The sequence below is a fragment of the Pelodiscus sinensis genome, chromosome 25, assembly GCF_052426305.1.
Source record: "Pelodiscus sinensis isolate ZL-2025 chromosome 25, ASM5242630v1, whole genome shotgun sequence".
NCBI classification, from domain to species: domain Eukaryota; kingdom Metazoa; phylum Chordata; order Testudines; family Trionychidae; genus Pelodiscus; species Pelodiscus sinensis.
The window spans coordinates 4279422-4292169 of NC_143076.1; the positions used below are offsets into that span (position 1 = coordinate 4279422).

General features: G+C 45.5%; 1 protein-coding gene across 2 annotated transcripts in view; it reads right to left on the bottom strand.

The window, feature by feature from the left end:
• Positions 1-7809, bottom strand: part of CLMP (CXADR like cell adhesion molecule) — a 98514-nt gene extending 90705 nt beyond the window's left edge. For both annotated transcript variants that reach the window (XM_006116626.5, XM_075916512.2), the window contains exon 1: positions 7399-7809. In XM_006116626.5, the coding sequence (XP_006116688.1) occupies positions 7399-7426 (28 nt within the window). In that variant the 5' untranslated portion in view covers positions 7427-7809. The remainder of the gene's footprint in view (positions 1-7398) is intronic.
• Positions 7810-12748: the final 4939 nt, after the last annotated feature.

Sequence of the window (12748 nt, forward strand, 5' to 3'; positions counted from 1 at the left end):
TCAGTGCTTTTTGAGGAAATACTATGCTGCTCCCGTTCAGGCAAAAGTCCTTTTGCGCAAAAGGGCCAGTGTAGACAGCTCAGATTTGTTTTGTGCAAAAAAGCCCTGATCACGAAAATGGTGATCAGGGCTTTTTTGTGGAAAAGTGCGTCTAGATTGGCACGGATGCTTTTCCGCAAAAAGTGCTTTTGTGGAAAAGTGTCTGTGCCAATCTAGATGCTCTTTTCTGCAAATGCTTTTCCGTTAAAACTTTTCCATTAGAAGCATTTGCGGAAAATCATGCCAGTCTAGACGTAGCCAGCGTGTGTCTACGCAGCAAAGTTATTTCAGAATAACGGCTGTTATTCCAAAATAACAATGTGAGCATCTACACAGCAATTCTGTTATTTCGAAATAATTTCGAAATAAAGGACAGCTTATTCCAATTTCTGTAAACCTCATTCCACAAGGAATAACGCCTATTTCAAATAGCTATTTCGAAATAGGGCATGTGTAGACGGTTCACTTCTGCTATTTTGAAATAGCCCCTCACTAGAGTTATTCCTCCTGGGGCTCTAAATCGAGATAGCATGTCTACATTAGGGAAGCCTGCCTCGGATTCATTGTGAGGCTTCCCCGCAGTGTAGATGTGCTATTTTGAAATAAGCTAGTTTGGAATAACTATTCCAGAATACCTTATTCCGAAATAACTGTGCAGTGTAAACGTAGCCATAATGACAACTGAAGTTTTACGTTCTCTTTGAAAGATAGTGTCCCCAGGAACACTGCATGTCAGACCACCCTGCTGGTTCAGTACTCACTGGAAGGAAGAGTGGTACCTCCAACACCACTTTGTCTGGCATTTGGCGTTCCTTCATGGATCTCCCATCCAAATTCTGACCTATGCTAGTTTATGAACTCATCTAAACTCCCAGCCTGGTGTGGTATAGGTTCAGGACTGTGCTGCTGGAGATCAAACAAATCCTAATTTATCAAACATGCAAGGATTGCTTACCTTGAATAAAAAAGTCAGCAAATAAAATAAACTGGAGAGTTTGTTTTTTAAGAACGGATGACCCTGCCATGTAGCACACATATATTGCAATGATGGGAGCATAAGCAATGTGTGGGATGAAGAGAAGCACAAACCAGAACTATTCCCCATCCTGATTAGGGATGTAAAATCTGGTTTAACTGGTTAAACATATTGTTTAACGGGTTAACTGATTAAAGGGGATGGCAGGCGGGGGAGGGGAGGTCACTTCAGCCCGGCTGGAGTTCACTCCCCATCCACCAGGGGCAGGCGCTGACTGGAGCAGGCCACACACTGCAGTCAGGAGCTGCTTTGTCAGGATGCTGGAGCAGCCCCTGTCCACTGTGGGCCCCCCATGCGGCAAGCAGGGAGCTGCACAAGCCCCCACTGGTTAACCTTAACCAGCCTCACCCAGTTAACTGATTAAACGTTTGTATCCCTAATCCTGATTATGTTTCGTTTGGAGAGAATGAGCCAGATCTGGCACTGGCGTACTAACATAGCTTCGCTGAAATCATAGAGGCTTTGCTAACTTACCCCAGCTCAGAATGTCTCTTCATGGAGAGGAAAGAGCCAGCTCAGAGTGTGGGAGATTACTTGATATCCAGTCCCCTTCCCCCTCTCTTAATTAACGTACAACTCTTTCCTGCCCCCAGTATAACCAAGAACAACTTCCCCTGCCAGGAGCAAGATGAAGAGCCTTTATGACAGACCTCTGATCTCTTTTGGTATGATCAGCTTTGCAGTTCCTCAATGCATCAGAAAAGTCTCCATTTGATTTCAGAAGACGCATCCTGGAACTCTGGTGGGTATATAAGAAACTGCACATCCTCTGTCAGACCCAATCACTCGATTCTGGGGCAGCTGAGCTCATGCCAACTGGCACTAGAGAGATTTTCACGATAACCTTTTCCCACAAGTGAAACTACAGGAGTCTTGAGAGTTGGATTCACTAGCTGTAGACCCTTGGGAAAACACTGAAATACTTCCCTGAGCTCGGAGATTCAGTGGACAGAGCTATGAAATCAGACCATAAAAAAACTCTTCTTTATGACACACAGTCAGATCATGGCTTGCGTTGGCCGTGGAGAGGGAAGTGCAGTCTAATGTGTCCCAGACCTCTGCTCCTGCCGGGAGTTCTTGAGAGCTAACTGGATCTTTTTCTTTCCAAAAGCATTTCAGGGTTTTTTGTCCATTTTTTACACATTTTCATCAACAACTGATTTTAACTCAAGACATCGGAGAGGTTGGTTACAGAAGACAAAACCAAACACAGTGTGAGGTATTTCAATAAAAACACCAAAAAAATTAAGACTTTTTTTTTACAACATTTTGTTTTCATTAATACTTTTCATAGGGAGGAAGGACTCATGACCAGCTCTAGTTTTAACTCTTCTTTGGCAAGGATTCTCTGCATAATCTTGGTTGAGTTATTTATCCACTTGCTATTCCTATTGTACAGGTACAGAAACAGCATTATTTACTGGGAGTGTTGCAGGGATTAATTAGCTCTTATAAAGAGTTTTGAAGGTTCTAAGTGATAGCATTTGGAAGTCGGAGTCAAGATCATGATAAAGATGAATTCATGCTCTAGTCTAGGGTGTTTATGGAGAATGTTTAATGTGCTGTAGTCACTCAGTAATCCCTTGACTGCTTAATTTAGGACAGGTCTCGGGGAGAACCTGGGTGGCAACTCTAGACTTACTACCAGTCAAACAGGGAGCTAGAGAGAATCCCAGGCTGGGTCTGTCGGTGTCCAGCAGTCTAAATAAAGAATCCCCTTTATATTCTTTACAACCTAGTCCTGCCTCTCTCTCACCCGTCACAGCCCCCCAAAAGATACAGCAGTTGTTCTCAGGCTGTGACCCAAGCAGAGAGCAGACTGGTCACATGATGCTGGCTCTTTTTTGCCTCCAGCTGGTCAGTCACATTAAAAGCAGCTATGAATACTTCCCCCAGATTAATTTTCCATGTAAGAAATTGTTCTAGTTCTGACAATAAGGTCATCTCTGTTGTGCAGATCTATGAGGCAGTTTATCTACTGATTTGTAAGTATGGTTGCTGTATAACATTGCAGCAACACTTGGGATGTGAGGGTGACGTTTCACATCTCTTTGAAGCATCATGTCACGGCCACTGTAAAAGGCAAGATGCTAGCGTAATGCCGGCAGAGCCCAGTTAGCCGCAGGTGGAATGGAACCTGCAACCTCTGGAGCTTAGTACAAGAGCTAAAAGTCACCTGGCTCTTAGCTAAGGCTGTAGAGTAGACCTGTTATTCTCTCTGCAAGTGGTCTCGGTGCCACTACATAGAACAGTGCACCAGAACCAGCAGGCGTATGGGTTACACTAGACTAGATTGGTGAATGATCCAAGCCGGTCAGGCAAATCTTATGCTCCTTTGAGTCTAGAACCCATCAATCTCTGAAGCTAGACACAGCAAGTGGTATTACCAACATCTGTTATGTCTCGTGTATCAAGCACCTGGGAACATTTTCTAACTGTGGTTAAAGGGGTCAAATTTAGCCCTTGTATAAGTTCAAGTAGTCACAGTCACTTACATATGGCCTGAATTTGACACAAAGTGTCTAAAAAAAGCATGTGCTGATGCATATTTTTACAGCAATTTTTTTAAAAAAATGGGAGTATTTTTCAATGGGATGTTCTGGAGCTGGTTAGAAAATGGAAGACTTTTTTTTTTTCAGAAGCATACACTGCTTTCACAGAAATTTTGTTTTGGCAGAAATTTTCCATCCAGTTCTAGTGAAATGTATCTACCATGTTCCCTTCAGATGAGTACACTGAAGGGGTTCATTCTGTTTTTATTTATACTATTGTAAATCCAAAGTGAGTCTTCTGAAGTCAATCTAATTAAACCAATGTGAAACGGATATGGCTTTTTTTACATGTGAAAAATTAACAAAAATCCATTTTTTGTCTTCAAATTTTCTACAATTTTGTGAGGGCTTTTCACTAACTCTCCCCCTGCCCCCACCCCCAAAATCTCAAAAGTCAATTTTGTCACTTTTGGCAACCAAAAAATTCAGCTGTTTTGGTTTTATTGAAAATATTTACTGAACTGGATGATTTTTTTCAGCTTTTGGATACCAAAAAGGCGAAAAAAAAGTCAGTCTCAAAATCCGTTTGTCAAAAATGGACATTTCCCACAGATACTTGCATTTTAACCAAAAAGCCATTTTTGTTGAAATCACAACTTGAATGCAAACTGGGTTGAAACTGGAATCAGATGTCTCCACAGCTAGAAGTGGCGTGTGCTTTTTCCTCCCACTTCTCTTTTTTTCTGTTCCCTCCACCCACTCTCTGATTCATGTTTTTACTCATGCTCTGGAGTCTGCCCCACGCTTGGCAGTCTCCTTATTTTTAAAGAGCCCAACCTCTCTTCTTTAAATTTCTCTTCTTCCAAAAGTCATTCGACCCTGATTCTCACCACTGAGCCCTAGGGACTTATTTCAAAATAACCCCCCTTATTACAAAATTCCACACTACCAAGCCTGTTATTTTGAAATAATGGGCTGGTTATTTCAAAATCTGTACTCCTGATTTCCCTGGGGAATAAACTTATTTTGATTTTGGGAGTTAATATTTTGAATTTAGTTATTTTGAAATAATTTCCTAGTGTAGACATGCCCTGACTTCCCTCCTGTCTTTATCTGAATTGTTGGTTTATCTCCATTAGACTGTTTGGGGGGCAAAGACAATTCCTCATCCTGACGGTAAAGCATAGCGTGTCTTGACAGTGCCATAGACATGTTTAATAAAAACAGAAAAACAAGATGTACTTCACTTCCTGCTGACTACCCTCCTCACAGCCCTTGCATGTATCTTTCAAATGTTATTCCCTTTGCTTTTACAGTGAGGAGAGAAGTCGGCTGTTGGAGCTTCAGAAAACATAGTGGATTAATTTTGGCTAGCGAATGAGGTGTTCCTGCCTCCCTATATCTCACCCTGATGTCTGGTCCCTTCTTAATTTTCTCTGAAGCACATTATTAGTGAAATTGACTGCACTGAAAACCGAATTCCTCTATCTACGAGCACTCTATCTACAAAGAGGGCAGATAATGCAACGGGTAGTTTTGTGGCTAGACAGGAGGGCTAGGAAAATGGGGTTTTATTCCCATCTCTGCTGTGATCATGGGGAAATCTCTTAGCTTACCCCTCCGCCAGAATGGGGTTAACAATACTTCCAAGAATCACAAAGGAATAGTAACGGTTATGAATATGAATATTTAAACAATAAGCTCTTTGGGTCAGGAACCATGTGCAGTCCTGCAGTTCTGTGGATATCCGCTTTATATCTGCGGATCATGTTTGCAGATGCACATTTATAACTGTACAGGGTTCTAAATATCGGTAGGTGCAGCACCTAGCACAGTGGGGTCCCTAGAGGCTAGCAGAATGCAAATAATCATGCGTTATTTGGAACTCTTGGACAACGGTTGCTACAGAAATGCAAAGTACAAACGTAGCAAAGGCTAAATTCTCTCTGCCCATCCCCTTCAAAATGCGTAGCCACCCAAGAGTCAGTGGTTAAAAGGAGGGGGAATTAGTGCTCCTTTTCCTCACTCTGGGGCAAGCAGCGCTCTCCACAATTCTCTCAATATCTCCTCAGCTAGGGCATTTCCCATCCCGCTACTTGAATTAACTTTAACCTGTGATAAAACTAAGCTACATAGTACCAACAGGGGGGTGGTTCTGTGGCAGATACTGACCCTTTTAAGAGGAGCCTGGCTGCTAGTCTGTACCATTGTGCCTTTGGAAGGCCATGTGCTACAAGAATCTCCTCGCACACCCTCAGCCTGTGGAGAGAGAAGGGCCGAGGCGAACACGCAGCGGGGACAAGCTCCTACTTGCACTTCAGCTGCAGACTTTGCAGCGTCTCTGAGCAGCCTCCAGCAGTCTCTGGCACCCCAGCCCACATCGCCTCAGAGGAAACCTTACGCTCAGAGCCACTCGAGTGACGAAAACCTTTATTACTTGCAATTAATGTGTGCAAGCACTGACAGAGCAGGCAAAATGAATGGAACACATCCATTGTGATTATTACGCACCCCGCTCTACTGACAGCCCCCTGTCTCTGAAGCCCTGTCTAGTCTCTGCTTTTCAGACCTATGAGCCCCTCAGCAGACAAGACCTTCCACTCCAGGCTCTTCATCTTCCCAATGCAAGCCATTGTGACGGCTCCCTGACATGACCCTCAGAGTCTGTGGCACCCCACCCTCCCCAGAGAGGAGGAGACCTTGCCCTCACACCCCACCCCAGTCTGCTGGCGAGGATCCAGGCATCACAGCCCACATCCGGTCCTGACAGGAGATTTCTCGCAGAGCTGTCTGCCTGTCAGTGCAATCAGAGGAGCATGGAGGCAGAGGCTCACTCATTCCATTGTGAAGCCTCTGGAGACTAGCTACTTCCGAGCCTGTCATTCAGGCGAGGACCCTAGATACCACAGGGCAGCAAATCCCTTACTACCTTGGCCTGCTCTTTAATAAACATCCCTCCTTCTAGTCTTTCTGCCCGTCTTATTCTCTCCATCCATTCATTACACTCATCTTCCCTTCCTGTCCTCTGCCCTTCTTTCTCCTTTCACTCCACACACTTTCTCTCTTATCGGGTCATCACTCTCCCTGCTTCTGCTTCACTCCTAATTCCTTTCCACCCAGCTCTTTTTTCTTCCAGAAACTCAAGGGTCTGAATTATCTGGCAGAGAGATCTAAAATCGAATAGCAAACCCGTCTCTTCTCCCTCTCCTTTCTCCATCCTGCATTACTTTGTCTCTCACTTCCTTCCCTTCTCTCTTTTTTGTTGCCTACTCTCTCCCTTTCTCTACCTTCCTCTCCTCCATCTGCCCCCTCCCTTTCCCCATTTCTCTCTCCCCCACCTCCCTCCCGTTTGCACTATAACACATCTGTTTCTAATCTGAGCGGTCTGAAGCGTCTACTGGAAACAATAAGCTCTTTTTATTTTTTAACCTGAAATTAACATTCCTGGATAAAACAAAGTAAAGTTAAATAAATTTGACACCATCTCTGGAACAAAGACGCTTTCTTCACCATTTGTTTGGTCAAGAACAGTTAAACACCTACACAGTACACTGCTTAAACCGACTACAGCTTTTAAAAGCAAAAATAACTCACACCGTAATGGTTGAGTTTGATTATACATACAAAAAGAAAACCCAAAACCCAGCAATAATTAAAATAACAACAAAAACTCCCAACAACAAAACTAAACTGCTCGGTTTCTGAACTCAACAGACTTTGCTACAAGTTTGTTTTTTTGCAAGAGCTTCTTTGCTGGTCCCTGTGTTGTTTTCTGTTGCCCAGAGAAGGCATATGTAAGTTTCATTTTCCATAAAAAAAATCCTCACTCACCTAGAAAGAGGGTGGAAAGTGCAGACATTCCGTCTCCAGGAGAGAGAGAGACTTTTCTTCCCTTTTTCTTCCTTACTTCCAGGAATGGCAGTCAGACCTGCACAGAATTCAAAGGAACGCCTCTGGAATGCACTGAGTGTAATTGCATCCATGTGCCAGAAAAATAACCAACTTTGCTCTTTCTTGCTTTCTGCTATTCATCCCCTTTCCAGTTTCCATCCAGATTTGATAGCAGATTTTGGATCTCTCTGCCTGCTAGTTCAGGCCCTTGAGTTTCTGGAAGAGAAGAGAGAGACGGCAGTGCAGCAGGGAGACACATTTATGGCTGCATGGAACAATTTTGCATGTCTGAAAGGAAAAGGAGAGAAGAGGAGAAAAAATATACTGTGCACAATGTTAACCACATGGCTGCCTCCCAGGACAGCCCCTCCCTACCATCAACTGGGATTAGCATTGAAGGCCAGTCATGTGGGTGAGATGTACTTCTGGCAATAATGCAGCAATACCTTTTGAGGGGAAATAACCAGACTTCTCTGGTGTCAAAATAGTTAAGTTTGGAGTCAGGCAAGATTCAGCCTGGAAAAATTAGGCACTTGTCACTCAAGGGCCAGAGACGTCGAGTTCCATGGAAAAAAATACACACACTAGATAATATACACACACTGATCAAAATCCACATATCATTGTCATCTGCAGCAGAAAAACTGTACAATTCACATTTACATCCCCAGTCAGGGGCATTCCCAAGGTGATGTGTTATTTTGTTTTGAAAGCATAGTGTTAATTTCCTAAGGAGGAGAAAGAAAAAACAACCCCAAGCAAAACAACTGAAGGGAAATTGATTGATTTTGTGAGTTCCCTCCTTGCTTTGATTGTCACAGAGAGCAAATAGAAGGGGCTCTTAGGGCCCAATCCTGCAGATGGAAATGCAGGGGCTTGCTTGGAGCTCTGCTGATTTAGCTCATCATCTAATAAACCATCTTGTTAGTCTTTAAAGTGCTACATAGTCCTGTATTCTGATTTAAACAGGGCACCATGTAGGATGTAAGACCCTGCCTGTGTGAATCTCTTTGTAGGATCCGGCTCTTAGCTGTCAGGGAGAGGGATAGAAAAGCAACTGGATATTGTAGTGATGAAAGCCAGCGAATGTATGCATCGAGGTCTTATAAAGTCAGTCATCACTCTTGACAGTTGAGCATCTAGAATGGATAAACAGATGGTTTTCTCTCCTCGTCCTGATACCTAGATTTAAATTACTGGTAGAGGGGTCACAGCACTTTCAGCCGAAGCCCAGCTTAGCTGATGCCACAGCCAGTTTTCCATTCATGTAGCATGACTACACCTCAGCAGCAGCGGGAAGCAGCCAGCGAAGGAGAATTTCATACTATACACCCAGTCCTTATCCTCCACACAAACATTCACTCTCCGCTGATCTGACTGAGCGAGAGCACAGCTATCGGTTGAAATCAGTCAGGGAATCCCTACGCACAATAAAGCTTGGCTTGTGCCATGCATATAACCTGCCCTACAATGATCTCATTGCATGACAAGTGTGCTCAGCCCTGCACAGGAAGCAACTAGCATACAACAGGATTGGGCTAAATTACTTAAAAGTAGGAGATATGCTAGGAAACAAAAAGCTGGACTTGTGCATCTCCCCCTTTCTGATCGTAAAAGCCGAAAGATTTTCACCAAACAGGCTGTTTTTCAGTCTTTTCCGTTATCTCACGTGACAATGGAAGCCATTTCTTTTTTTGCTCCATTGCAAGCTGTGACGGCGCGTTGGGGTTCCCCGTCTCCTGCACCCCGAGATGGCACAAACAGACTGCACAGCCAGTGGAATAGAGGAAGTTTATTGCCTCTCCAGGATACAGCATAGCACAGATGTAGTCTGGTCACAGAACTGGGCTAGGATGCCTCAGGCCCCCTTGAGTTGGGGGAGACTGGGCCCCTAAACTCCAGCTCCTCTCCCTAGGCTCTCCTCCATGCTCTCCCACAGTAACAACCAACTCACTAACTTCCAGCCCTGCCCCCCAGCCAAGGCAGCATCCACCTTCCTTTGTTCCTCTCCATGGGGGGTGTCTGGCCACTGGTTTGCATAGTGACTCATCCTGTTTTGCTGGGTCGTGGTACCCACAGCAGCCAGTGGGGGTTCCCCCAGAGCCAGCAGCATAGAAACCAGCCAGGTACCCCCACTACGTCACACAAGCTTCCAGGCTGACCTTGGATAAGTCCTTTAGTCTGTCTGTGCCCCAGTCCCCTATTAGTAATAGCATTTCCCAATCCAACAAAGGTGCTATGACTATACAGACATTAATATTATGAAGTCCTCAGACACATCACTAATGAGAGCCAGGATTGTAAGATCTTTAGGGTAGGGAAAGTCTTTTTCATCTGTGTTTGTGCAGCACCTCCCATAGGGTATGTCTACACTACAAAGTTAGTTCGAACTAACGGACGTTAGTTCGAACTAACTTTCATAGGCGCTACACTAGCGCTCCGCTAGTTCAAATTTAAATCGAACTAACGGAGCGCTTAGTTCGAACTAGGTAATCCTCATTCCACGAGGACTAAGCCTAGTTCGAATTTACTAGTTCGAATTAAGTGTTGTGTAGCCCCTTAATTCGAACTCATGGGAGGCTAGCCCTCCCCAGGTTTCCCAGGTGGCCGTGCCAGGTGCAAGCCTGCCAGCACCCAGCCAGCAGACCCTGCACCTGGCATGGCTCGAGCCACCCACCCGATGCCCCCCAGCCCTCCCCCTCTTCCCGGGACCAGGCTGGCGGCTCCCGGGAGCTTGCCCGTGACCTCGTCCACGACCTCCGCACTAGGCACAGGAAAGTGGCCGTCTAGGGCAGGAGAGCTGCCAGCTTGGCCACCCAGGAGCAGGTGTGCATGAAAATCAAGGGGGTCCATTAAGACCCCCGACTCTGAGCCCTGAGCTTACAATGGCTGTCCTGGGTCAGACCAAAGGTCCATCTAGCCCAGTAGCCTGTCTGCCGACAGCGACCAACCCTAGGGACCCTGGAGGGGATGGACCAAAGACAGTGACCAAGCCATTTGTCTCATGCCATCCCTCTCCAGCCTTCCACAAACCTTGGGCAGGGACACCACTCCTACCCCCTGGCTAATACCACTCCATGGACCCAACCTCCATGACTTGATCTCATGTCCCTTTAAACTCTGTTCTAGTTCTAGCCTTCACAGCCTCCTGCAGCAAGGAGTTCCACAGGTTGACTCTTTGCTTTCTGAGGAACAACTTTCTGTTACTAGTTTGAAGCCTGCTACCCATTCCTTTCCTTTGGTGTCCTCTAGTCCTTCTTTATGGGAACTAATGAAGAACTTTTCTGTATGCACCCTCTCCACCAAACTCCTGCTTTTAGAGACCTCTATCCTGTCCCCCCTCCGTCTCCTCTCTTCTAAGCTGAAAAGTCCCAGTCTCTTTAGCCTCTCTTCATATGGGACCTGTTCCCAACCCCTGATCATTTTAGTTGCCCTCCCCTCTCCCACCCTCTCTCTTCCCCTCTCCCACCTCCTTTTCCCAGTCTCCCCCAGTTTTGTTCAATAAAGACAGATTTCATTTTTGAACACAATTGTCCTTTATTTTGTACATCAAGAAGAGGGGCTAGGGAAGGGTAAGTGGAAGGAGGTGAGGGAGGAATGGGGTACGCGCCCCCGATGGGGAGGACTGGGCTGGCTCTGCGGGCTTCTAGGGGTGGAAGCTCTCCTGCAGCCCCCTAATTGCCCCCTCTCCCCAGATGGCAGCCTGCGGCAAGTGCAGCCGGTCTGATGGCCGAGTGCTGTGATGTGCCCAGTGTGGGTACTCCGGGCAATCCAAGCCAGGACTGCTTTGCAAGCAGGCACCCCTGAGAACTGTCTGTCTGGGGTGGAGGTCGGGACCCTTTAAGCACAGCCCTCGGCTAGCCTTAGACAGCATCTCCATGCTCTAAGTCCTCCTCTGATGCCCTGCCGGCACTGCTTCTGGCCATCCTTAAGCCTGGTTCAGGGTCCACTTAATGTGGACATGCTAGTTCGAATTAGCAAAACGCTAATTCAAACTAGTTTTTTAGTCTGTATCCGTTAGTTCGAATTAGCTTAGTTCGAATTAACTAATTCGAACTAAGTTAGTTCGAATTAACGTTGTAGTGTAGATGTACCCATAGACACTTAGTGCTAGAGCCATACAAATAAATACTAAGTATCTCAGATGAATGCATTGCACATTAATACTTGGCTTTCATCGATCGCTCTTGGACATTCCTGGGCACTCGCACCTCCTCAGCAAATGAGGACAGGCAAAGCGGAGCATTTTTGGTCATTAGAAATTATTTTAAAGCTTCACCCAGTTGAGGGAATGGATCACACAACCGCACTGTACCTACTGCTCCCAGTCAGCACCAGGGGGGCTGAAAGCTGGTCCCAGAAAGAAGGAAAGGTCTTTTCTCGATGTGAAATATACACTGCACACCATGAAGCTGTCACCAAGGGTTGTTCTCTCTCATTTTGAAGGGTTGGTTTGGGTCAAGCTGTACCTCAGGCCTTTGTATCCAGGATTGCCTCTGCAGAAATGCCCCAAGATCAGAGGTGCACGGTCTAATATAGATCAATGAGTATTTCCCAGGTATTTCTCTCCTTCCTCTCCTACCTGCCCCCATGGCTCAGGGAAGTTTTTTACATGGCAGAGAGTCCTTTCCTGTTAGACCATCAGTTTGGCTACGTCTAGACTGAAAACCTCTTTTGAAAAGAGCGTCTACACTACAACCAGTACTTTCGAAACAGCAAGCTGCTTTTTTGAAAGAGAGCACCCAGGCCGTCTGGATGCTCTTTTTTGAAAAAGCACAGTTTGCATTCCATAGCGCCTTTTTTCGAAAGAGCACTGTCAAAAAAGGCGTTATTCCTCATAAAATGAGGTTTTCCATGGTCGAAAAAACTGCCACATTCTTTCGATTTACTTTTGAAAGAACGCGGCAGAAGTCTAGACACAGGGGAAGTTTTTTCAAAAAAGGCCACTCTTTGAAAAAATGATATAGTCTAGACACACCCTTTGGGTCCAGCTGGCTTAGTGGTTATTGACACTCTCAAGAACATCAAAAGTGCTCAGTGACCTGTGTGAAACGAGCACAAGTGAAATTAACACAGAAAACCCCCTTGCATCTGACATTCGCAACACGACAGAATAGGCCCTGTGACCTGGATAGTTTGCCAACTGAGTGGTTCCACCAAGACAGAGTTGAGGTACATCAGCGAGGTAGAGTCTAGCTTGCCTTGCCGGCAGATGCATTATTTGGAACAAAGACATCTATCTCGAGGTCTGTCACTAATATGAAAACATCTAGCACAGGGGAAAAATGCA